Below are 27,909 nucleotides of genomic sequence, written 5' to 3'. Positions count from 1 at the left end.
AAAATTGGTAAAGTTCATCATTTTTATGAAATGAAAATGTTTTCAAGCCTATAATTTAGGGAAACTGACAACTTTTTAAATCAATTCAGTTACATTAGAATAGTTCTTCATGCTCTGGGAGAAAGCTTACAGGCCATACAGCTTTAAAGGACGGAAATAGTCTCATATACTGGAGAGAAAACGGAAAAACAATTCATTTTTTAAAATTACAGTTTAATCATTAAAAAATTAATTAAGTAACGTTAATCAACAGCATATAATCCTGCACTGCAGAAAATGTACGATACTCGTACTCACATAACAATCATACACTCATTCCCGAATCTTATTCCAACACAACAGACAACATAAAGAAACAAGTCACTACAGGTGCGACCAAAAGCTGGTGTCTGCATCAAACCTAGAGATGGTGTGACACTGTTACTGTATACAGTTTTATATTCACTCTTGGTCATTTTCACCGTTTCTTATTAAAGTCCTTTTCCCATGCAGGCTTACTATATACATCTATTTACAGTTTTAATGTCCATTTATGAATATGCTATGGTATAAAGGAAATAGTCCATTAATTTTTACTCGAAGTGAAAACAGTGAAAATTTAGCAGTAGTGAAAACAATGCTGTATGCAGCAGCTAATGGTATGCATAAATATGTATTATGATTTTCATGTTAATTTGAACTGTAACAGTCAGTTTTAAATACACGTTATACATATATGTACATACTTAGAGCAACAGATGCATACAGAACAATGGTAATAACAATTGCTATTAACATGAAACTTCATCTGTGGATTGCAACCTAGCCATTGCAGGCTTTCGTATGTTATACAAAAAGCCACCAACATGCTACACAGATTAAAGTTCTACAGAATCATAATAAGGAACTGTCAAAAATACCGATTACAGCATTCACAGTTATAAATCTTTAAGCTTACAACATATTAATAACCGTTTTGAAGACATATTGATAGGAATTTCTTCCGATACACAGAGCTTGGTTTTGATTGGTCAGTCTCAGTCACTGTTCATCTGAAGGAGTGAGTTGATGGTAGCATCCTTGTTCCCTCTGTTGGCCTCCAACACCGACCTTATGACCTCATCTTCCATGTTGGGGAACATGTCCTTGACCTGCTTCATGTCTTCGTCCGTGAATAGAGGGCGCTGCGACTGGGGAGAGGTGACTTGTGGGGGGTAGACAGGCATTCCCGCAGGAACAGATTGTACTGCAAGATAAAGGTTCCATTTTACGGAGTCATTAAAATGTTTACTTTCTTAGTGAAACTAATTCATACATGTCACCATTCCTGGACTTCAGAGTCATTCAAATGTTTACTTTCTTAGTGAAACTAATACATACATGTCACCACTCCTGGACATCAGACCCATCTACAGAGGTATGACAATTTTCTAAGTACGTTTTTCATAGTACTTTTTCTTCACAATGAAACTTTACTGTTGTACATGCATTACATCACGTCTAGTTAATTACATGACCATAAGTTTATGCTAAAAATTAGATTCCAAAAAAGTCTCAATTCTCATTGACAAAGGAGGACTTGCAGTGTTTAATATACTGTTTGTAAAGAACATTACAAATAATTCTCTACCAGGAACTTCACCGTTAATATCACACATATCGACTACTGTCAGTCAGACTGTGTACAATCACCAAAATGACAGTTCCACTGCTTGCAGGTCTAGTAATACAGCCCGACATGCATACACACACAACCAAAATCCAACCAATGAAATTCTATATATATATAATAGATATATAAAACAAAATACAGTACATTTGACGGCATGCAGCAAACCTTTAATCCCATAGTGGTAGAGGAAGTGTTAGAATACTGTAGAAGTGGGTATTTACGCTTCGGGGGAAATTTACACTAATTACACAGACACGTAATAAATGTGTACATTTCTCCCACACATACGGTTATAGATACTTGACATAATATCTAGTACATTCAGTAACCTCGTATTTTCCCCCCATGCATAATGTTGGATGTGGAAAAACGTGTACTTAGCAGGGATCGACATTAACAGTTGTCTGATTGCCGGAGGCAAGCGAAAACCCAGTTTGGACAGGTGAAACTCAATACACACTTGTCCAATGGGGCAAGTGATTATTTCAGTAGGAAATATGATGATTTTGATTGTGTTATGGATTAGAAAATAAAGTCAATTTCCATTTTTTTTTTCTCTTTACAGAATCATCAATTCTTTTAGGCCCCTGTCTAGTACATTGTAGATCGATTCTTTTATGCCCGTCTAGTACATTGTAGATCGACTCTTTTAGGCCCCTGTCTAGTACATTGTAAATCGATTCTTTTATGCCCCTGTCTAGTACATTGTAAATCGATTCTTTAAGGCCCCTGTCTAGTACATTGTAGATCGACTCTTTTAGGCCCCTGTCTAGTACATTGTAAATCGATTCTTTTAGGCCCCTGTCTAGTACATCGTAAATCGATTCTTTTAGGCCCCTGTCTAGTACATTGTAGATCGACTCTTTTAGGCCCCTGTCTAGTACATTGTAAATCGATTCTTTTAGGCCCCTGTCTAGTACATTGTAGATCGTAACGTGTCCTATCCGATCAGGAACTCGTTCCTAATAACATAACTATCCAACGTACAACTTATCTTAGTCATGTTTGTGAGAAAATCGCTTCACAACTGTCCCTGGAAGTAGCATTCAGAGAGAAAACAATTTTAAAAAGAAAGGCAATGTTGAAAATAAAAATAAATTTCAATTAAAAAGAAAAAGTGAGTTTTAGGCAGCTTGATAATCCTGATTTACAGGTTTAAGTGGTACTGACAGTAGTATGGTCAGTATCTTGTGTCAGAAATTCAGCACTAGCGTGGCACTACTTTGTATTTTCTTACCCATAATGCAATTTACAGAATAGATGGTTTTCATATGACGTATTTTGACCCCGAGTTATTCCCCTTGGCCGCCATCTTGTAGGTCAAACTGGTGGATTTTCCTCTTTGGGCAACCAATTTCAAACATGTAAGGCAGAAATATATGGGGGGAAATCTTTGCAATATTGCAATCATGAAGTAAAAGATGCATTAACAAATGTATATTAATAAGAAAAACAGTTTATCTCCACCTCAGTGACCAGAATAACAAGGCTGATTTTGGTTGAATAATGAAGGAATCCGGGTATGTTAACCTACAATATGGCGGCCAATGGGAAATAACTCTTGCTTAATCGCTTCGATGGAAAACCATCTATTGATACATAGTAGCATCTATGCACATTTTTATTGACTTAAAACTAATTTGTAACACTTTTGAAATGTTTTATTTTCATTTTTTAATTATAATCATATACACTGTAAACATATCAAAATATCACTGCAAGTGTGCATCCCTTGTGACAAGGGACAAGGCTTGTCTGTTTTCTTGTGGTGAAAAGATTTATTTCTCTACCAAGGCCTTTGTCGTTTTCTTATCTGTAACTTTGACATTTAGATTTTATTTTGACATCAAATGCACTCAGCTACAACAATGTCCCACAATTAGGCAACCCATAAAGCATGTATGAAATCATTAATAATCTGCTATGTATAAGTCACAGTTGTATGTAGAAGTCACAGTTGTAACCTTGCTCTTGCATTTAGTCGTGTAAAGAAAGAAAACTGGGCTATTCACCGATTGTGGTTGACCCCGTAAAGAAGATACAGTAATTAAAATTATTGGCTAAAAGGTGTATTAGAGTAAAAATATTTCGAACACCAAAGTCGTTCAATCGGACATATGAAAGTTTGACTTTAAGTGAGATAAAAAGTTAATGTCTATCCCTGTCCCCAGAGTAAATAAAAAGTTAATGTCTATCCCTGTCCCCAGAGTAAATAAAAAGTTAATGTCTATCCCTGTCCCCAGAGTAACTAACCACTTTTATAGTACTAACAGTGTACAGAAATTACATATACTTATATTTCTTGAAGATAACTTGTATGACTTCTGGGAGTTTTTGTGTGGGGCATGCATGAGTTCTTCTGGGTCTTTATTAAAGTCTGACGAACTATATCTGACGATCAAGGTTCAACATCCCTCCTATTTAGCAAACATTACCATGGCAGAAATGATTTGGTGGGGATTGAAATATGTATTTCATATGATTAACATATATGTCAAATAGTGGAACATCAACTCACAACAATATAAACGATTCTCTGATTATGACCTTTCAGTTTTGAACCATTGACCTTCAAATCAATCAGGATCACCGTTAGTCTTCTCACCTGCCATCACTGGCAAGCAAGACTGAAATCGTGAATGGTATGATATGTACATCATGCTCAAGCATTGTCCTGGATGTAGATGTGACAGCTGTTCACCCACTTCAATGCCTACTTCACTGTAAGAGGGAACGGGCTACGTCTGTTCACTGTAAGAGGGAACGGGCTACGTCTGTTCACTGTAAGAGGGAATGAGCTATATCTGTTCACTATATGAGGGAATGAGCTACGTCTGTTCACTATATGAGGGAATGAGCTACGTCTGTTCACTGTAAGAGGGAGTGAGCTATGTCTGTTTTCTGATGAGCAAGGTTTTTCATCCTTCATAATATCACACGAAGTCAGAAGGGAATACAATACACATATAACAAGATGCAATATGAAAAATCATAAATAGTACACGACATATGCTATAGTTAGTAAACACCTAAATGATGTCAACCTGTGGTACGTGTGTTACCTGCAATGGGGAAACCTCCTGTAACAGTAGAAGTATTTATCTTACTAGAAAGAAAACCAATGTAACTACGCACTACAAAGTTTTACCCATCACAGGGAGCTGTCTGTATACTGGTATCTGCTGTTATTACTAATACAGTAATTTAACAACTGCATTTTATAAAGATATTGATGTGTTCTACCAAAATGTTGGCTTTCAGAGTTGTACTGTTCTACAAGGATTGCGTGTGAACACCAGAAATGGGAAAATTTCTGGACTGGAGGGTGATGATAGGTGAGTGGGGGGAGGAGTGGAGTTACTTACCGATTGGCTGGGGGTAGTACACCACTGGTTGCTGATAGAGCACAGGCTGGGCTGTAGGTTGTGGTGCCTCCTGTAAACAAATACACAGTAGATGTATGGAGATCAACATCAAAAATCCTAGAACCAAAACATTCTTACTGGGCAATCTAAATAAAACATTCTTACTATCCTAAATAAAACATTCTTACTATCCTAAATAAAACATTCTTACTTTCCTAAATAATACAAGAAATCTGTGGGCCTTAATGGTCACCAGAATTTTTTAAAGATTTCCAAAAAAAAAAAAATGCATTGAAAGATCACGATCACACAATGACAAGGATAAAAGATCAAAGCTTACACAAAGGGACATAACTCACACTAAGGGACATAACTTACACTAAGGGACATAACTTACACTAAGGGACATAACTCACACTAAGGGACATAACTTATACTAAGGGACATAACTCACACTAAGGGACATAACTTATACTAAGGGACATAACTTACACTAAGGGACATAACTTACACTAAGGGACATAACTTATACTAAGGGACATAACTTATACTAAGGGACATAACTTACACTAAGGGACATAACTCACACTAAGGGACATAACTTATACTAAGGGACATAACTCACACTAAGGGACATAACTTATACTAAGGGACATAACTCACACTAAGGGACATAACTTATACTAAGGGACATAACTTACACTAAGGGACATAACTTATACTAAGGGACATAACTTATACTAAGGGACATAACTTACACTAAGGGACATAACTTATACTAAGGGACATAACTTACACTAAGGGACATAACTTATACTAAGGGACATAACTTACACTAAGGGACATAACTTATACTAAGGGACATAACTTACACTAAGGGACATAACTCACACTAAGGGACATAACTTACACTAAGGGACATAACAAGGTTGATCATTCCTTCCTTCTCATCTCCTTGACGACCACTTAAGGGGAACCATTCATTCATAGTGTCCCCATTGATAACTGACTCAGGAATCGAAATGTATGCCCAAGCAATTCGGTCGTCCATTGTAAACTGTCTCTGTAAAATATAGTTCCACTTTCTACATTATAAAATGATATGGTAACATTTCCTCGTATACAAGTAAATGATTTCCACTTTCTACATTATAAAATGATATGGTAACATTTTCTCATATACAACTGTCAGACATGAATTCATGTCATGAATTTTCTAAAAAATAAACTGGATAGTGCATGCTGTATTAATTACTGCAATTTATTGATTTCTTTATGTAAGGCAAAGAAACTCTTACCTCATCGAAAATTTCTAAATACATTGAATCAACACCGTGAGGGAGATACCTACAAGAGACAAAGATTCATTGTGTGTCAAAATATCTATATAACATCCCATATATATATATACACTACAGGAGACAAAGAATCATTGTGTGTCAAAATATCTATATAACATCCCATATATATATATATATACACTACAGGAGACAAAGATTCATTGTGTGTCAAAATATCTATATAAATCCCATATATATATACACTACAGGAGACAAAGATTCATTGTGTGTCAAAATATCTATATAACATCCCATATATATATATACATATATACACTACAGGGGAAAATGATTCATTGTGTGTCAAAATATCTATATAACATTCCATATATATATGTAAGACTCTAAAGTGTGATGGTCGCTCCAAAGTGCGATGGTCACACCAAACCCCGATGGTCTGCGCCAAAGTGCGATGGTTTGTTAACGTTACGGACGCCAAATTGTGATGGACACACCAAAGTCCGATGGTGCAGAGTTCAGTAACGTTTGTGATGTCATGTCATTGTGACATCATTCTTAACGTCTTTCAAAATAAAACCGAAGAAATGCAACACGGACGACAGCAACAGCAAGGTTTACAAGGTTGAGGATAGTGAGATCGGCAAAGTACATTTGTCGAACTATCTACTTTGCCAATACAGTCTTTAATGCATGGTTATTCATTACTTGTGACGTACACGTAATAAAATCCTGGGGATATGCTATGATGCAAAACATTCTATACGATTTCGTGTTGGAAAATTTTGTGTTTAATTACACGACAATTAGATGGTAATGATATAAATTGAACTTCTTATTTTTTATGCATGGACTTTGCACTGATATTTAAGTAAAACAACACACGGTTGGTACAGCGTGTACCAAAACACCGTGTCGTTTACAAACTAATGGATTTCGGCGTGTCACACCATCGCACTTTGGCGCATGAGTGTGGACCATCGCACTTTGGCGTGTCATACCATCGGGGTTTGGTGCAGACCATCGGGGTTTGGCGTGACCATCGCACTTTGGAGTCCCATCGCACTTTGGAGTGTAAATATCTATATAACATCCCATATATATATACACTACAGGGGAAAATGATTCATTGTGTGTCAAAATAGCTATATAACATCCCATATATATATACCCTACAGGAGACAAAGATTCATTGTGTGTCAAAATATCTATATAACATCCCACATATATACCAAATTTGTGCTACTTATGAAGATTTCAATGTCTATGCAAAATTTGCAAAGTTTCAGCACAGTTACCATGGTTACTATTTAATGATTCCAACATGCAGGTACACAGGTACATGTACTTGTTTTCCTAAGAACACTAAACAAATTAAATGAAAATGCTCCTACAATGAATCAGCGGTTATAGTGATCAAACTTCAACTGGTAAATACCATGACTTTAAGTAATGAAATTGAAACTGATTTCTTCTATAAACGAGCTTATTGTGAATCATGTTGCTTTTAGGACATCAGTTGCTGTGTAACACTCCTTACAAGTTAATGTCTTTGTTCCATCGCGGATTCTTTGCTCCGTTGTAAGCTGTAGGAGTCTCTATCACGGAGTGACCGAGTCTTATTCTGACATAGGGATCCATCTTTGTTAAGCCATAATTTTTGGCTAGCTTAGCCTAAAAGAAAACATAAACTCAAGGATTTAAAAACAGAATTCCAACAAGGCTTTCACTCAGTAATTTGTAGGTGTCGTTGGAAATGAAGCGATAGTTGGGAAGTCATATCAACTTTTTATAAACGTTAATAAAAGCAAATAGCATGGCACTCATGACAGTCAGTATAATTATTACAGAAAAAATCTCTAAAAGACAGCCATGAATGCTTCCAATTATTCATCAGTTGATTAACAGAGTATTTAAATGGGTCTTCATCATGACTTTACAGCACCTTAAAATAAATATTAAAACATTTTTCAACTTGCAGGAAAATTAATACCGCAGTTAAATCGTAAAATTTTGTTAGCTTTTTCAAAACGGGAATGGGCTCTTCAAAATTAAAGTTTGAATTCATGAGAATGGAGAGCTGTGATTCTACTATAAAACAAAGAACCATGTTGACCCTGTGTGTGTTTAAGCTGAATTAACGAATCTGTACATACACTGTGTTCCAGCGTTATCAGTGAACATATATCTACACTAATGCATTCAGGTGAATTTTTACCTGTGCCACTGTGAGACTGAGACGGCCCTGGATGTTGGCCGGGATTGGAGCCATGAATCCTGCCTGTTGCTGTGCTTGTAGAATCTGAGCAATCCGTTCGTCTCCCATCAGCTGCTGCTGTGCGTCATTGTAAGAAACCCGCAGGAAATCAGAGGGGAGCTCCCCAATCATTACCTTTAAATACAGGTTAAAAAACCTTGCTATAAGTCACAGAAATCAGAATTCAACATGCTACATTGAATACATTGATCTCTGTTTAAAAGAAATATTAGTATCCTTGAAACTGCCTACATTCTAAGTTAATACTGTCATATTTGACTAACAACCGCTAATAATGAAGTGGTATAGATATTATATATATATATATATCAATCAATTGATAAATAGTCAATAGACTATCATTTTTGACAGAAGCTATATGGACTAAAGAAAGACGTTACTTTTACTTTCTGGCTAGAAAATTATTACAGTCAGAAGGCCAATTAATTAATACAGTTGTCGGAAGGCTAATAATTACAGTCATCAGAAGGCTAATTATTACAGTCATCAGAAGGCTAATTATTACAGTCATCAGAAGGCTAATTATTACAGTCATCAGAAGGCCAATTATTACAGTCATCAGAAGGCTAATTATTACAGTCATCAGAAGGCCAATTATTACAGTAGTCAGAAGGCTAATTATTACAGTAGTCAGAAGGCCAATTAATTATTACAGTCATCAGAAGGCTAATTATTACAGTCGTCAGAGGGCTAATTATTTATTACAGTAGTCAGAAGGCTAATAATTAGTCATCAGAAGGCTAATTATTAGTCATCAGAAGGCTAATTATTACAGTAGTCAGAAGGCTAATAATTAGTCATCAGAAGGCTAATTATTAGTCATCAGAAGGCTAATAATTACAGTCATCAGAAGGCTAATAATTACAGTCATCAGAAGGCTAATTATTACAGTAGTCAGAAGGCTAATTATTACAGTCATCAGAAGGCTAATTATTACAGTCATCAGAAGGCCAATTACTTATTACAGTCGTCAGAAGGCCAATTAATTATTACAGTCGTCAGAAGGCCAATTAATTATTACAGTCATCAGAAGGCCAATTAATTAATACAGTCATCAGAAGGCTAATTATTACAGTAGTCAGAAGGCTAATTATTACAGTCATCAGAAGGCTAATTATTACAGTCATCAGAAGGCTAATAATTACAGTAGTCAGAAGGCCAATTAATTATTACAGTAGTCAGAAGGCCAATTATTTATTACAGTAGTCAGAAGGCCAATTAATTATTACAGTCGTCAGAGGGCTAATTATTACAGTAGTCAGAAGGCCAATTATTACAGTCGTCAGAGGGCTAATTATTACAGTCGTCAGAAGGCCAATTAATTATTACAGTAGTCAGAAGGCTAATTAATTATTACAGTCATCAGAAGGCTAATTATTACAATAGTCAGAAGGCTAATTATTACAGTCGTCAGAGGGCAATTATTACAGTAGTCAGAAGGCCAATTAATTATTACAGTAGTCAGAAGGCCAATTATTTATTACAGTAGTCAGAAGGCCAATTATTACAGTCGTCAGAAGGCCAATTAATTATTACAGTCATCAGAGGGCTAATTATTACAGTAGTCAGAAGGCCAATTAATTATTACAGTCGTCAGAGGGCTAATTATTACAGTCGTCAGAAGGCCAATTAATTATTACAGTAGTCAGAAGGCCAATTAATTATTACAGTCATCAGAAGGCTAATTATTACTGTCGTCAGAAGGTTAATTATTACAGTAGTCAGAAGGCTAATAATTAGTCGTCAGAAGGCTAATTACAGTGGAGCCTCGGTAATCCGGACGCCATTAATCCGGACGCTTCACCTTCCAGACAAATTTTCTAGGGAACGGAATTTTTATACATTATTTTGCATCATTAATCCGGAAATTCGCGTTCCGGATCCGGACGGTCACTATTTACTACAAAACGTTATAATGCATTGAAAATTGTACCGTTAATCCGGACGGTAATTTTGTTTAGGGAAGGTCTGTGTCGGACAATTTTAGCAAGGCGTAAATTATAAAGAAAACAAGCCAAACTGTCAAATTGAAGCAATTACCTGTACCCTGTCAACACCTCCCTCCAATTAGGTGGTGTGTGATGATAAGTCCGTTAGATAGCACGTGCCGATCGAGACATTGTATTGCCAATTTTCGCATATAGGATCTTTATTGCGTGTAGTGTTGAATTTTGTAAATAAATCTGTAGCATATTATTTTATAGTCTTAAGCAATACCCTAATAGTATTAATAAATTAAACATCATGCCGTAATGATAAATTTTTTAACTGCTACACGTATCAGTTGTACTGATTCGTAAATTGATATCGGCTTATTCAAATCTAAAGAATGTAGATTATACTTCTAGATTCTGGATGTTATACTGTTGATTGGCGTGAAATATACATGTATGTTCATGCACATGTATATGTATTAAGTTTTTAACGTTCAGAATGTCACGCATGTAGAATGTACCTGTGTACGATTGATTCTTGTTATGGTGTTGTAGAGCTTTATTGCTTTCGAATTTTTAAACTCTGCGTAGAAGTGAGAAAATTACCATTTTAAGGAAAATGATAATTAAATTCTGTATGTACCTGTAATGTTAGTTTCACCCGAGTTTTGTTCCGTTATTATCGCATCATGAAAATAATAGGTGCGTGTGACTAGATCAAAGCAGTAGTAGGTCTTGATATTACGAGCTTAAATGATTTTGTTCTCCTGATATTGTCTTGGATAATTATAGAATAAGAAATATAAACTCTGGCAGATTGAATTTTGGTTAAAGAATGTTGTCAACTGACATGATAATCACGAAATTTTTATATCAACTTTGGACGATGAAGATTGTTTTAACAGACCGCCGAACCCGTGAATCGTGACGGATGGAAATTACCGGCCTCTTTAAGAAGTAAAAGTGTGATGAAATGTTTGAAGTGCAAATGTTTATGTTAGTTACTAATGATTTAATTACTTATAGTTACATAAAGTGCTTCATTATTTGTTTAAGTGCTTACGGTACACAGTTTTGTATATTTATTTGTAGGGATCGTATGTATGTACAATGTAAGCACAGGCAAATACACTGAACACGTACATTAAATTTAGTGCTTTGAAATACATGTAAATGTTAACATTATCGTAAATTATTTACTAATGCAAATGGTTAAATCCAATGATAGAATGTGTTTAATTCACTATGCATCAATAAAGTCGGCACATATTGGCTACTTATGCAAAGCTAGAAAATATGCGATTCAATTATCCGAACGCTTCATTTATCCGGACGATTTTGCTGGGAACCAAAGTGTCCGGATTAACGAGGCTCCACTGTATTACAGTAGTCAGAAGGTTAATTATTACAGTTGTCAGACGGCTAATTAATTATTACAGTCGTCAGAATAATCCACTTAGTCATTTATTTTTATATACATCTACTCCTGCTTGTAGTATTTTATTTCTTCCTCTAAATCCTATGCTTTCGTATCTGTATATATTCTTGCATGAAATGTTTTCTTTTGTATTCTTTTGTTAATCTGTGATATGTCTGTGTATATGTGTACATGCATGCTATGTGTCTTTGTCTTTGATATACATGTATGTGATAGTCGGTTAAAAAGCTGTACAGAGCTTGTGTTTGATTTGTTGAATGTATATTATAATATAGTGCCGACTTTAAATAAAAAATTTACTTTACTTTGAACTGTACATAGCTATCATCATGTAACTCATTTTCTAAATAAAACCATTCAGCCATCCTTATCAGTCATATCCATGACAATCATATTTTTAAAAAAAAACAATTCATAGCTAACCCAAAGCAAACAGACTGATCAGACAATAGCTTTGATCCGCGCCTCTCTGCTGCTTACATGCAGGTTTACCTGTAGTCATTTCTTCACGATGTGTGTTTGAAACGAACGGTGACAGGCGTAACCCTTTTTGATACTGCACGTTTTCCGAAACAAACGTTTTAAATCCATGTACTAAAATGCATGCTGTTTCCCTTAAATGCCTAATGTCATCAGTAACGATAATGCACAGCAAGAAAGCGATGTTGCAATATTAGTATAATCACGCCATTTAAACACCTTGTTATATTCACTTACTTCAATTTGTGCATTACTTTATTCATAAAAACGTTGTCCCATGTTTACACTTTACCTGCGCTCTTCTGTTTTGTGCATTCTGTGGCGATGTCGTATTTTGAGTATTTGTCGTAGCCATCTTGATGTAAATAAGGTTCGTGGCTCGCGTCTTACGGTAAATCTAGAGGATATCCGAAAATTAATCACTTCCGTTTAAATGTCCTTGACTTAGCGCTTGGTGAGGTAATCAGCTGATCGCCAGTCATGTATTTTTATGACTCAAAGTGGCAATGCATTTATCACACTTTGTACGCAAGATTATATTCAGATCTGACCCAAAGTAATAAATAAATAAAAATAAAATGATTAAAAAAACAAACAAATAAAGGGGGAAAAAATCATTGCCAATCCCAGTCTGATTAAAACCACCCCCCTCACGAGTGTAAGCTAGGAGGAGGGGGTGGTTTTAATCAGACTGTGCCAACCCATACAACTGATCGATAGATATGTGTGTGTGTGTGTGTGTGTGTGTGTGTGTGTAATCCAACAGGTTGTATATAACAAGAAATGCATGTTTTGTATACATATTTGTTTTGCGACAACAATAAAAATAATGTATGCATACGTAGGATACAGAGCGGCGTCTTCTCAGGAGCTTTTGAATTATAAATGAAGTTGTATCTAATAAATGAAACAAATATTTGATATGCAAACAAATATGCGTACATACCAAGGATAGCCATGAAAGTTCGAAAACTTAAATAAATCGAAACCCAATGTTCATGTGATCCTTTGGTGCACGGATATTGGCGCTATACTATATACAGCGCCGGTAGCCTGGTGCCCTAGCTGGCCTTCCCAAAGGAATTCGTATATGGGGACCACGTCTATCATATACATCATGGATCATGTAAATAAACGGGGGTGATCTCGCTATCAATAAAAAGGGCTCACGGCGGGTGTGACCTGTCGACAGGGAATGCTAATTACTCCTCTTGGGTTCCCACCTCTGGTGTGTCCAGGGGTTCGTGTTTGCCCAACTCTCTATTTTGTATCGCTTATAGGAGTTATGAAATTGATCACTATTCGTTATTTTCACCTTTCATGACAGACACCGAGGGCGGGGGGTGGGGGTGGGGGGTGGGGGGTTCCCTGAAATTACAATTTCAAAATTGCGTACAAGTATTAATCCCCCCCCCCCTGAAAATACAACATATTTTTTAATCATACTTGGCCATCTATTTCATGAATTCGTGAAAAAGTCCAAGTGCAGGTTTTTCTTACCAGTGTATCAATCTGATGTCATTATTTTACAGATAAAATGTGACTAAATTATATGAATTTCGGTAAAAATGTGAAAATCTCTCTCTCTCTCTCTCTCTCTCTCTCTCTCTCTCTCTCTCTCGTTTTAGGGGATGGGAAATTGCACATGCGCTAGCTGTATAATTCACTTTTTCTACAAACAGGAAGTGTAAAGTTACTACAGGTAAAACTTCATGCATTGAAATACGAACTGGCATTTACAATTGATTAAATTTTGATTAATCAATGCTAAAAACTAAAACCAGATTCTATATAACTTCAACAAATATTAAGGATGCCACTTACTGCAGATTGGTACACTGAGTGAGTGAAGACGTATGTCTTTCCCGATATCCCCCTTGGGTAGGCCTTTCCTGATATCCCCCCTGGGTAGGCCTTTCCTGATATCCCCCCTGGGTAGGCCTTTCCTGATATCCCCCCTGGTGCAGCAGAGTTACGTTTCCTCTTCATGCTCATCTTTATAAACAATGGCCAGGTATGTATATCTAACGTACACTTGTATTGCAATTTAAAAATGCAGAAAATCTGTGTCATGTGTGAATGATAGTGACTAGGGGTCACCTTGACGGTTTATATTGTTAACTGTACAGGTCTATATCGGATTACAGACCAACATGTAGACTATAAAAAATGTATAATCAGTTCTATAAGTCATACTGTAAATTCACAAGCACTTGTTTCATACATGGGTCCCCTCCTTAATTATACCACGTACGTGGTATTAAGGAGGGGGCCCGTGTATGAAACAAGTGCCTGTGTGTAAATTACACAGGTGCGGATTGTATAAATCATTTCTATAACTGTAAATCACACAGGTGCGGATTCAGATGATTTAGGGGATGTTACCTTTTCCGCCAAAAAGGAGAATTGGGGTCTTCAAAATATTAGAATTTGTAACTCCTTTTTTGTCAAAAATTTCTAACCAAAAAGGGGGTGAGAGTTGCAATCTTTATTCCCCTTCTACATCCACATCTGATAGGAAACCTGATCGGCACCACTACAATTTAAGGAAAACAAGGTGTGTTTGTGAAACACTGATGCCCCTGGATTACAACAGAAAGGAACAGTAAGTCAAATGTCCTTTTTTTTTTAAATTTCCAAAAAGTAGGTCAATGGTCAATGTCAAGGTCACAACGTCAACAAATTTGGTATCGTTGGAATGGTCTTCTCACAAAAAATGCACATCCTTAATGTAAAAACCGAACCTATGTCTAATGTTCGAACTTACTAAAAGTAGGTCAAAGGTCAATGTTAAGGTCACCAGGTCAAAGATTTTTTTTATGTCAATGGAAAGGTCTTGCCACAAGGCATATACATACATGTACCTAACATGAAAGGTCTACCACTCATGGTGTAAAAGATATGATCAAAGTTAAAGCTTTTTGAAAATTTCCAAAAACTGGGTCTAAGGTAAATACCAAGGTCACAATATCAGCACATTTGGTGTCGTTGGAAGGTCTTTTCACAAAAATACATATGCTGAATATAAAAGCAGTACTTCTTACGATTTGAACGATATGATTTATTTTCGAATTTTCTAAAAGTAGGACAAAGGTCAATGCTAAGGTCAGCAGGTCAAAGATTTTGGTATCAATGTAAATGTCTTACCACAGGGAATACACATACCAAATATGAAAGAAGGGGGAGGGGGAACCCACCAAAAAGAATGGGCGGAGTTAGGGCAACCCACCAAATAGAAAAGAGGAGGGGCGACCCAGCAAAACGAAAGGGGGAGGGAAATCGAATTGGCATTTGTGACGTTTGAAAAGAATTAACCGCGTTGCAATCTGTCTATATACGTGTACATCCTGTCTTGTATCTACTAGATACTATCTCCTGCTTACACACAAGGCGTGTACAACATTGTAATAACAGGTGTATAAAGAATTGTAGATGATAGAGAAATTGTGCATTTTGTCGATACCGTGACTAACGTACAAGACGTTCAGATTGACATCACACTTACGGTTAGCTGTCTGTAGGTCACATGATGTTCAGATTGACGTCACATGTACGGTTAGCTGTCTGTAGGCCACGTGATGTTCAGATTGACATCATACGTACGGTTAGCTGTCTGTAGGTCACATGATGTTCAGATTGACGTCACATGTACGGTTAGCTGTCTGTAGGTCACGTGCTGTTTAGATTTCACACGTACGGTTAGCTGTCTGTAGGCCACGTGATGTTCAGATTGACGTCATACGTACGGTTAGCTGTCTGTAGGTCACGTGATGTTCAGATTGACATCACACTTACGGTTAGCTGTCTGTAGGCCACGTGATGTTCAGATTTACGTCACACGTACGGTTAGCTGTCTGTAGGTCACGTGATGTTCAGATTGACATCACACTTACGGTTAGCTGTCTGTAGGTCACGTGATGTTCAGATTGACGTCACATGTACGGTTAGCTGTCTGTAGGCCACGTAATGTTCAGATTGACGTCATACGTATGGTTAGCTGCCTGTAGGTCACGTGATGTTCAGATTGACGTCACACGTACGGTTAGCTGTCTGTAGGCCACATGATGTTCAGATTGACGTCATACGTACGGTTAGCTGTCTGTAGGTCACGTGATGTTCAGATTGACGTCATACGTACGGTTAGCTGTCTGTAGGTCACGTGATGTTCAGATTGACGTCATACGTACGGTTAGCTGTCTGTAGGTCACGTGATGTTCAGATTGACGTCATACGTACGGTTAGCTGTCTGTAGGTCACGTGATGTTCAGATTGACGTCATACGTACGGTTAGCTGTCTGTAGGTCACGTGATGTTCAGATTTCACACGTACAGTTAGCTGTTTGTAGGCCACACGAAGAAGCCCAAAGATACGGCTGCAGCAAAACCCGATACATCTTTTGTTTATGCTCTAATTTTGCTTGTGTCGGCTAATGTTAATTGTGCTTGTGTCTGCTAATGTTAATTGTGCTTGTGTCGGCTAATGTTAATTGTGCTTGTGTCGACTAATGTTAATTGTGCTTGTGTCGGTTAATGTTAATTGTGCTTGTGTCGGCTAATGTTAATTGTGCTTGTGTCGGCTAATGTTAATTGTGCTTGTGTCGGTTAATGTTAATTGTGCTTGTGTCTGCTAATGGCGACTTAAAAAATAAAAATGATCACTCAACATTGAGAGGAGGGGGAAGGGGGGAGGGGGGCACATAATGATTAGTTTGATCCGTTCAATGTTGAGTGTTAGATGTTTATGAATGCAGACATGCACTTCGTAATACTACAGCCTCACCCTGATGTTTGAATCCACGAGTCTTGTAGAGACACCAATGCAATGTTCGTTACAATTCTACGCTCAGTTGAAGGAAAGTCGAAGGCTAAATTTACTAAGATTTTGGTATTTTTAAAGTGATGAATTTTCTTTATTTTATCGTAGGACCTTAAAGAAACATCTTCTAAAGAATCAATGCCCTAATGCTCATTATTGCTATAGAATCCGGGAATCTTTGGAAAGGAGGGGGCGGGGTTATGTCATTAATTTTGGTTTTCAAAGGAGGGAGGGTCCATCCTCAAAATGCGTTATTTTAATTTTTTTGGGGCAACTTTTTCTCTGGATCTGCCACTGGAATCTGTTCATTTGTCTGATGCCCAGGCGTACAGAAGATTGTTATAGATTTGTATAATCTTTCCAGTTTTGCCTCTTTCCTCATGGGGTTAGCAGAACCGCGATATTCACACAGTTTATTCTTCTTATAACATTCATGCTATATCTCAAATTTGAGTAAATATATGAAAATGTTAAAAAAAAAAAATTCCCTACGGACGAAGAACGCGCACGGATACAGGTCATCTGGGTGACAAATTTTTTATCTGTGGTGTAGAGAATGAACTCCCCATGCTTACCATTGATAATGACTCTGGATTCAGCATTATACGTTGATAAACCTTTTCTCAGCAGAAGCTCGAATTTCGTTCAGTGTATGGAACATGAACATGTATTTATAAATTAGAAAAAAAAAATCATACATTTCCTAGGGCTTCACTTTAGAACGTCTCTGTATAAATGAAACATTCTCTAGAGGGACTTCAAACAATACACATCTAAATAACCAACCTAAGGCATGAAGAAATAAATTCCACGAGGGCATAAACTGCGTAAGCGCTTGATGACAAATAGCTGTCGTTAGGCCTTGCAGTTCATACATGTACCCACATGCATTTTTTTTTTTTTATCAACAATGAAATTTATCGTTTATATCTACATTTCATTTTAATTTCTGCCGGAATTCCCAGCCGTTAAAATAGTCCCACTATATTGATTAAGATTCATACGCACATTGTTCACATTCATGAAAAAAATGGCTATCATTTCAATTGGTAAATAGGCGATGTAAATACATGTATTCAGCACAGGCACTCGACGTTTTAAATATCTATGATAAAAAAAATTGTCTTCCTGTAAACATAGTATTCACAGGAAAGACATTTTTTTTTTAATTATAGATATTTAAAAACGTTGAGTGCCTGTGGTATTCAGCTATACAAAGCATTGGTTTCTTGTTAGGTATGTGAGCTCCTGTGATTGAAATCAAAGGTAAAGTTGAGGAAAACACAGACTTCATGTCACTGTCTTTTCCGTGCATTTTTATTGTTATTTGTTAGGTAAATAATAAAAAAACAAACCTCTTTCATAATAAAGTTCAAAAATGGAAATGGAAAAGTTATAAATGATCGATACAAAAATATGAAAATATTGACGAAAATACAAAAGAATATTTACAAATACATGTATTGTCATTTACTTATTCAAAGTTCAAATTTCATACATGACAAAGTTAGTAAAAGGCAGTTTATAACCATGAAATTTTCGTATCTTTTAAAAATTAAAATTGCAATTAGTTAGAAATGCAGTTTTTCGTGATTAAATTTTCACATTTATAATCTGCCCTTTCCTAATTTCGAAAAGTTTGTAGATGACAATAGCAGTAAAGGACAGTTTTCACAATAGAAGTTACATGTATGTGTGTAAAAGCATTTCAAGAATCAGATAGAGTACTCTCCTTTACTAACTCAAAATTTGTACATGTAATGGCGGCAAAGCCCACTCTCACAATCTGTAGATACAATAAATGTGATATATAGAGGGAGTCAATTTCAGTGTCTCCTTCCAGGCATATATGTAATTTTTATTTTTTATTTCTTGAGTTCACATCTCAAGTTTGAATAGAAAGTGTCCTTCTCTTGAGAGTGCAAATGTTCAACTACCCAGAATTCCTTCTCCCGGAAATCCTACTTGGATAGAAAGACGTTGACATCCTTTCTGACTTTCATGTAGTTTAAAATCTTATTTAGAGTAGGATTTCAGGTGCGGGGATTCTATTCTACAACACCGGTGTATATCTACAGTTTCGACAATATCAGCATTATAAAAAGTCGTGTTTCAGGAGTAAAATACTCTTTCCAACATCGATTGCCTGATCACTAATTGCCGCCTCGGGGAGCCTTAGCCCTGAACACCTCACTAAAAAGAAGAAAGAAAAAAAAAAAAAGAAGAAAATTAAATGCAATTGCATTTTTAAACACTTTTTTCCCCCATACATATGTGATAAACAGACATTCAGTATATTCCACTTTTATCACGTGGTTTTTTCTTCTTCAATTTTATTTATAAATCTTAATCTTATGATACAATTTACGATTATGAATTTATCATTGAAAACATAGATAGTTACCACAAACTAAAATACGTAGAGTAAAAACTTGCAAACACAAACACACTAATAAAAGTTCCCTCCCACAATCCCCCACGTAACCCTAAAACAACAATAAAAATCAGAAATAACAGTTCCCTCCCACAATCCCCCACGTAACCCTAAAACAACAAGAAAAATCAGAAATAACAAGACACCCACAGGCCTTAACGATCACATTTCTATTCCCGTGAGGATCCAGGTTAGAATGGGTCTTCAGTACCCCTTGCTTGTAGTAAGAGGTGACTAAATGGGGCGGTTCTTCGGATGAAACCGCAAAAACCGAGGTCACGTGTCACAGCAGGTATAGCACGATAAATATCCTTCCCTGCTCAATGACCATAAGCGCCGAGCATAGGCCTAAATTTTGCAGCCCTTCACCGAGAGTGACCGTGACGTCTCCATATGAGTGAAAGAATCTCGAGAGGGACGTTAAACAACCAATCACTCACAAGTCTAACTATTAGTTGAAAGTAGCACTAGTCCCAAGAGTTATGAAATATGTGATAACTTCCCTGTTTTCCAAATCCACGTTAAATTCTAATACTTAGCAGCAGTGTAAAACAATAACATGAAAAAATGAAGCGCAGCTACGCTTAAAAAAAGATGCAATTCAACTATTTTACCACGAGTATCATGAACTATTCAATTTTGGTGGAGACATTCCTGTTCTACACGAACAAGCATATTGTTTTTCTTACAGACGTGCAGTTTTTAAAAACTGGTCAATTTTTGGCAGTTTTTTCCCCGCCCCCACGACCCCGGTGGTGCAGGATTCCTGGGATTTACAATGTATGTTCCCCTTTGAGCCAACCATACCAAATTTGAAAAACAAGAATGGAATAGTAGTTATGAAGAAGTTAAATGTTCCATTGTAAAGGTACGAGGGACGATGCACTCCCCAAAATGTTTAAAAATTTGTAACCCGGAAATGAGAATTGATGTACCTTATTTGTCGTACGACATTTCTCAGACCTTTCCCAATATCCCTCTGCTTTGTAGGGTCGTCGAAATAGAATCGATTGCTGAGGGTAATCCTACGCACCTCGTTGTCGTCTAACAACGCACGTGCATTTCTCCACGTCATAATGTAAGTCTGCAAGAAATGAGGTATCAATATCTATCCAATCGGAACTCCTACATTGTAGCTAGGGTGTCTCGCACGGTCATTCAACGCTAATGCTGAGCATGCGAGATACCCAAGGAGTTCCGATTGGGTATCTGAATGTATTATGGCTTCAAAGCTGGTTATTGAAATACAAGAAGAGGGCACAGTACAAGCACATCCACTATTGTCACATCCACGAACTATGATACACCCGAACTAAGTTGTCTAATCTACGTGTGTAATTGCCAATCAAGAATATCGTTTGTAATAATTATACACAAACAAAGATTCTGAAAGATGATGCGCATGTCTTCAGAATGAACTCAACCAAGTTACTTATGCGTAGCGCATGTCTTCAGAATGAACTCAACCATGTTACTTATGCGTACTTACAATGTCATCATCCCGAGAATATAGTACCAGTGTGTTGGTGTCACAGGTGGTCACATTCCAGAGCGTGCTGAGGTAGTAGGAATACACACGTGCATCGTATAACACGTCCTGGACCAGGGCAGACCGGCTAAAATACAATACAAGAGGCCCGTGCACCACATCGCTCATCTGACCTACCTTACTCATACAGGTATCTTAGTGAAACACCAACTAAGCTGCTTTCTCAACAAGAAGCTGCTATTCGAGCCAAAACAAAAACAAACAAAAACAACAACAACAACAGCAACATAGCTGCTTCCTTAACAAGAAGCTGCTATTCGATCACTTCATACACATTATATCCTCAGGTGATTGTATTTTATTTTCATGAACTGTAATTAGTACGTGTATATTGCTGTTCCAAAGAGCTTATAAAATTATTGTGTGTGTGTGCGTGTGTGAAATATCAAACTCCTCTTGTAACCCTTGGCTGGGTCTAGAGAACATGGTTTAAACCAACTCGAATATACACTGCATGGAAATGCTTGCATATTGATTTGATAAATTGGACTCCCCTGGTTCTTAAAAAGTAACTGAGTAGGTCCAGTAGCTCTACATAAGAAGTCGAAAATGAGTAACTTTTACAAAAAAAGGCACTGGTCAACCACGCCGATGAACGACGGACAAATTTTGATCAGAGAAGAATTCGGCTCAGGTATACTAATAATTTAGAATAACCTCAGCAAAATGTATATACACGAGTTTATTCAACACGTTCTGGTAAGGGCCAGGGTAGATCGACTAGAATACAATATGTATGTGTGTGTACATATAATAACTTCAACAAGTGGCAAACACGAGCGACATCAAACACTTCCTGGGCCAAACTATAGTACACTGCAGAAATTAAGAACAGAACGGAAACAAAAATAATGAATAACGTTAACCGAATTTCGTGGTCATAGGTTTGGAACTCGATGCCTCAGAATTAAATTTACATTTTTTAAGGACATAAGGATTAATCAGATTAGGAGCACCTAACATGCTTAACATTCTTAAGTAGTAAATCAAGTGCATATCACTTACTTTACAATTCTGTACATCCTGGGCATAATGGCTACCATTATGACGTAGCCCTGATTGTTTGTTGCGCATTCCGGACATGGGCACCGCGTAGCTTCGTAAGTGTCAGTCACCATTTCTTGTATAGCATCAGCTGCGTAAATGTGACAAAACTTTACTTAAAAACCCGTATTCTATACTCACTTTTAAATGGCAAATACGGTTACCATGGGTACTCTGTTTACCAGCTGTACGGTTATCATGAATGTTATATATGCTAATCATTTGTATACGGTTGCCATGGATATAATGCTTATCTATATACGTTTCCCATGGTTACTATAAGTACCAGGTACCAGATATAAACTTAGTAATAAATGGTTTACATTAGAATATCGAAACTTACATTTTGTAATATTTATATACAATTATTTGTATCTAGATATTTTAATTTTGGAAATCACTCCATTTCATGGTGTAAATGTCAAGACTGATTTGTATAGACTCCCTTCGGTATTCCAGACTATTCGTTTAAGGAAACGGTCAGAGAGATGAAGCCCCCTTACCGTCTTCCGTGGAGACGATGCCGTTGGGGTCACAGATCCATGAGGCCTCCTTTCTACCGCACTGCTTGGACTGATACACGGGGTGGGGGAAGTCGGTCACCCTCCACTGGGCGGAGGACTCGACCCCGAGGATCAGGGTAAAAACCACAATCAGTAACAAGCAGAACTTCTCCTGCGGCGTAAAGTGAAAAAAAGTTTGGTATAATTAAGCATTTAATTAACACAAAATATCTAGTCATGAATTCTGTACAGGATTCCTAATGAATAGTATGGTAATCGAAAAAACTTAGAAAATAGCTACAACCAAAGTGGGCGTGGACAACTATAAAATTCAGTATAGAGTGCAAAACAAGACAAACATCAGCAGGGGTCCATACAATCATACTGATATTACGATTGGAAACTATCAATCTTCTTGTGTTTTGGAGAACTACGTTGCCCCATCCCTGCCTTCACACTGAATCACCCCTCTCAGTGTTCACTTTCACTAGAGCAGAATTCATGACCTGACTCTGGGACAAACAGTACACAAACATTCCACGGTACTGCACGTACATAGATCTAGTTTATCTCTCAAAAAACCAAAAACTTATCAAATCCAATAACACAAAAAATATTATTATTATTAGGTTCTGCAGCAATCACTTTGACTTTTACGGATAGATTTAATTTTCCTGCAGATCTTATAATGAAGAGGCTTGAATCGTTTTAACGATTACAAAATATAAGTATTTATTTTAATCTTTGAATAGAGTTCGAGAATGAATTATATAGATATGATCACAAAATGGCTGCTGTGTGAGAATACTTACCATCTCTGATCGTCAGGAGTTCCCTGTGTGCACACGCTGTATCTGCCTTCACGATCGGGCATACCAAAACAACTCGGCGGAAAATATCTACACAGGTTAAAGGTCAAGTGGGGGATTCTGAGAGTATACATTCACTGAGATCAAGAAGTACATGATGAAAGATAATTCTGATATATTCGTCACGTATACATGTATCAGGGATAGTCGTCCAGCGAAACCAACTCCGTCCTGCGCTTCTTTAGTGTCATATTAAAAAATTACACGTGGTTTCATTAGAAAATATGTTATTGATGTACTAACGTATATTAACTTATAAGTTGCCAAATCAATACCCTGATTGTGACAAAGAGGGTAGCCATTCGTATGACTAAGAAGGCGGATTCATTGTAATACGAGAATTGTATATTAAGGTTACAGAGTGGTAATTGAACGGAGGACCGGCCTCGTTGTTATAGCATATGGAATTATTATTGATGAGACTCCCTAAAACTGTAAGGAGGTAGTAAAACTCATTTTGGTGGAATTTTTTTTTTCTCATTCCAAATCATCTTATTCCTTTCTAATATCATAAAAAATTATTAATGAATGCTATTTATCAACTTTGAAATGATTGCACAAGTGTCAAAATTTACCCTACAAACCAACTTATATAGCAGATTGAATTTTTGTCCTGGAAGCACAAATTCAGGGGATGTAATTTTGGACTCATTTTAATTCTTTAAAATATTTTTGTAACAAAATGACCTTTACTCACGCTTTAAATGCATGATTTACAAACTAGACAATTGCATAACAAGTTCTTTTACACGTATACAATAATCATGTGTACCATAAACTGAGATTAATCTTTCCTCAGAAGAAGAGAGAGAGACGGATGGTTCTCTGAATTACAAGGTGTTAGTTTTGATGGGGAGGGGCATCGTCGCTAGCCAAGGATTTACGATCCGCTCCGCTTCTCTACAAGCGGAGTGGATCGTAAACCCTTGGCTAGCGAAGATGGGCGAGGGGTAGATCGGGGATTGTTTTTTTTTTTTTACCATTTGATAAAACATTCTACAGTGCCAGCAATAAGCGCTACATGTTTGTATTTCAGTATATGTAACTTATCATGCATTGCTGGTTAAGGATCAGTCCACATTAGCGTGGTATCGCGATATTGTGGATGCGGGTAGTTTCGATTTTCTTTTTTAAATAGTGACCCCGTTGAAAATTTTTTTCAACGGATGTTTGATCAATTTTCAAAGTATACAATTCCCAGACCAAGACTTCTGGGCACAAAATGTAGATGAAATAAACATTTCAATTCTTTCATTTAATGTTTATTGGAATACTTGGGAAAATGTAATCTAATGCACGACTCTAATCTCTATCCAGAGTTATCCTTCCTTATACTCATGTATAATATGTGAATGTAAAGAACGATAACTCTGGGTAGAGATAGAGTGTAGTACTTGTATTGATAAGTTTTAATACATACATTGTATATAAATCTCCAAGATAGGTAATTTGTAGAATTTGTCTTCCTAATGTGCTTAATGTTTTAAAGTGACGCGTGCATGTGTGGAAAAAGTAAAAACACCGCCCGGGTTCTCATTTTTACCCCCAAGGAAAGCTTCCCCAAATGATTTCATTTGGCATCCTTGAATGAACTTCAATTTACTTCTATCGCTAAAAGATATTTTCCACACACAAAAAAAAAAAATGAATAAATTATTTAATCAATGTTTGTAACATTTTGATTTCCAAAAATTGCTGATGTATTGATGATGTTGTAAAGAATTTGTCTTAATTCCAAGATCCTTTGTCATTATTGAAATCTCTTTCAGCTATCGACTGTATGACATTATTGAAATCTCTTTCAGCTATCGACTGTATGACATTTTTTGTGTGAGTTTTAGCTAGACTACATCCCACAAGCGGGTAACCATGATAGTTCAATGTTACAGGGATTCATCTGGACTCGTTACATACTGATTTTAACTACGGATTACTCCGTTGTATAAACCCGATCAAGATAATGTGTGTATGAATCGCATGTATGCACAGAATGCGTCTGTAAGCAAACATGCACCCAGAGTGGAGTATGAGCATTTAGTGTATACTCGCATGCCCAAAATCAAATTTTCTTCACTTGTGTGTAAATTTGGTCGAATGTATATGCATATACATGTATAGTAAATGTCTTTGTACATATATTTCAATAAATGCACAATAAAGAACCCACAGACATTTAATTTTTGACGAAGATCAAAATTATATCGGCGTAGTTTAGTTCCTATATGGTGACACCAATGGCACTACAAACACCTAGGTTTACTTATCATTGACCTCTACATACTATGTACAAAAGATAGTTCTGTGAGTCTGGACTGCAAAGATCGGTTATCATGCTTCCGTTGTCAACACCAGAGGTAGATAATTTCGTCGTCATGTATGGACACCCATCTACAGAGATAGGGAGCTTTTTGTATCTATTGAAAAGACGCAATCATCAGGAATGGGTCAACCAGAAATGGAGAAGAAGACTGCTGAAGTAGGACCAGTGAGTGTGATTAAGGTGGAACCGCAACCGCTCAGCTCTCCGCCTCCCTCAGGACTAGTGAGCGTGATTAAGGTGGAACCGCAACCGCTCAGCTCTCCGCCTCCCCACGAATCTGTGAAACCGCTGCCTACAGACGGTAAGTAAATGTAGACTAGAATGGCATGGTTATATAATATGTATGGGGAAAGAAAACATTTGTGCCCCCCCCCCACCCCCCGGACGTTAAACTATATCCTCAAGGCTGTAAAGTCGCTGAGAGAAATACACAATTCATGATCGAAGTGGACCACAGACATGGCTATTTCTTGACCTACACTTTCTATATCTGTTCTATAATACCGAAACATAAGTACACATACCGACGTATTGCAGAAACCGCCGACTTAGCTACAGTCTGTGTAGATATGTTACATCTCATGTTTTTCGTATAATTTCCTATCTTCTAAATCCTACAAACATATTGCTGACATTGAATCATTGAATCAATATTGCGCATCGTCCACAGACACGTGTTAGCGATCACAGAGTGTGCTTCCTGTAGCCGTCAGGGTTCAGTACATTCAATCTGACTGCTAGTGTGCTTCCTGTAGCCGTCAGGGTTCAGTACATTCAATCTGACTGCTAGTGTGCTTCCTGTAGCCGTCAGGGTTCAGTACATTCAATCTGACAGCTAGTGTGCTTCCTGTAGCCGTCAGGGTTCAGTACATTCAATCTGACTGCTGTTTTTATGTTCGCGTACACCAGAAACAAGAAATATGAATCTGGAGTACTTCTGCAAAGAATATTTTGTAAAGTAAAGACACTAGTTGAGTATACTCATTCAGTTGTGTGATATTTTTATTATTACTTCTGTATTGCTTCTGTAGATTTTTCTAGGCAAGATTTTACATTTATTCCGGAAATTTACCAATTTTCTAAAATATTCTTCTCTACAATTGCATATCTTTAAAAATTAACCTATATACGTAGTGATATAGAGCAGTTCTAATCCTATGGATACTGAATTGACATTAAATGATATTTACATGGAGTAGGTAGTCCTTTACCAAAATTGTAAATTTCATGATTCTAGGGGGTAGGGGTTTTGGTTTCAGAGTGGAGCCAAATCTATTGTAGTCAATGTCTTTATGATTTGAAGGACTTCTTTAAGCTTGCTGAAAAAGCATAAATTTTAGGAAAAGCAGAAAAAGATGTAGAAAAAAATGGCCAATTTCGTAACCCAAAGGTGTTGACTCTAGGATGATCATGTGTCCAAATTAATCATATTGTTTAATTTCAATACACTAGATGAACATCCGCGCAAGCATGGGGAGTCATAAATAATATTGCATAGAGGAAGAACTTTTTAATGCGTGTTTGAATTGTTGCGCACATGAATTGAATAGAACGATATCTTTATTTCAACTGAATTTTAAGGGAAAAAAAATGAACAATTGCGTGCATTAGTGATGTTATATTTATTGATATCATATACAGTAAATAAAACTTGATTACATTTATTAGGAAGTCACTTGGAGCTCCAAATTAAATGTTCCTTATGTACAACATTAATGATCTCTCTCCGTATTGAACATTATACTATGATTTCACGAAAGCATTTCGCAATCCGTCATGCCGATAATTGACCAATGACAAAACGAAAGGTCGTTCATAAGAATCAGTATTGCGAATATCTTTATAATGGCAGTTTTTATTCAGTGCGACAATGTAAGGGCAAACTTATGAATACACGTCGTTGATTCTTGTCAAACGCAATAATCGAAAA

General features: G+C 36.8%; 2 protein-coding genes and 1 long non-coding RNA gene across 6 annotated transcripts; 1 reads left to right on the top strand and 2 right to left on the bottom strand.

Moving 5' to 3' along the window:
* Positions 1 to 192: 192 nt before the first annotated feature.
* On the bottom strand, positions 193 to 14,502 carry LOC125673560 (toll-interacting protein-like). Of its 4 annotated transcripts, none has more exons than XM_056159765.1 (8): positions 14,269 to 14,502; positions 8,533 to 8,706; positions 7,855 to 7,988; positions 6,315 to 6,363; positions 5,927 to 6,079; positions 5,017 to 5,086; positions 4,714 to 4,731; positions 193 to 1,225 (listed from the first exon to the last, which is right to left on the bottom strand). In XM_056159765.1, exons 1-8 carry the CDS (start codon positions 14,437 to 14,439, stop codon positions 1,017 to 1,019), a joined length of 978 nt encoding a protein of 325 aa, XP_056015740.1. In that variant the 5' UTR covers positions 14,440 to 14,502; the 3' UTR covers positions 193 to 1,016. The 4 variants fall into 4 exon arrangements, with proteins under 4 accessions (XP_056015740.1, XP_056015743.1, XP_056015742.1 ...); XM_056159768.1 differs by lacking the exon at positions 14,269 to 14,502 and adding an exon at positions 12,737 to 13,432; XM_056159767.1 differs by lacking the exon at positions 4,714 to 4,731.
* On the top strand, positions 2,041 to 3,895 carry LOC130053129 (uncharacterized). Its single transcript, XR_008801616.1, has 2 exons — positions 2,041 to 3,015; positions 3,124 to 3,895. It is a non-coding gene; the product is annotated as an uncharacterized LOC130053129 (long non-coding RNA).
* A 4,057-nt stretch (positions 14,503 to 18,559) lies between the features above and the next one.
* On the bottom strand, positions 18,560 to 23,817 carry LOC125673563 (uncharacterized). The gene is made up of 6 exons (XM_048910177.2): positions 23,603 to 23,817; positions 22,791 to 22,962; positions 22,249 to 22,378; positions 21,184 to 21,310; positions 20,630 to 20,778; positions 18,560 to 19,453 (listed from the first exon to the last, which is right to left on the bottom strand). Exons 1-6 carry the CDS (start codon positions 23,603 to 23,605, stop codon positions 19,414 to 19,416), a joined length of 621 nt encoding a protein of 206 aa, XP_048766134.1. The 5' UTR covers positions 23,606 to 23,817; the 3' UTR covers positions 18,560 to 19,413.
* Between the last annotated feature and the right edge of the window lie 4,092 nt (positions 23,818 to 27,909).

This window comes from Ostrea edulis, chromosome 3, assembly GCF_947568905.1.
Source record: "Ostrea edulis chromosome 3, xbOstEdul1.1, whole genome shotgun sequence".
In the NCBI taxonomy this organism is placed as follows: domain Eukaryota; kingdom Metazoa; phylum Mollusca; class Bivalvia; order Ostreida; family Ostreidae; genus Ostrea; species Ostrea edulis.
This window is presented reverse-complemented; position numbering and strand designations above follow the sequence as displayed.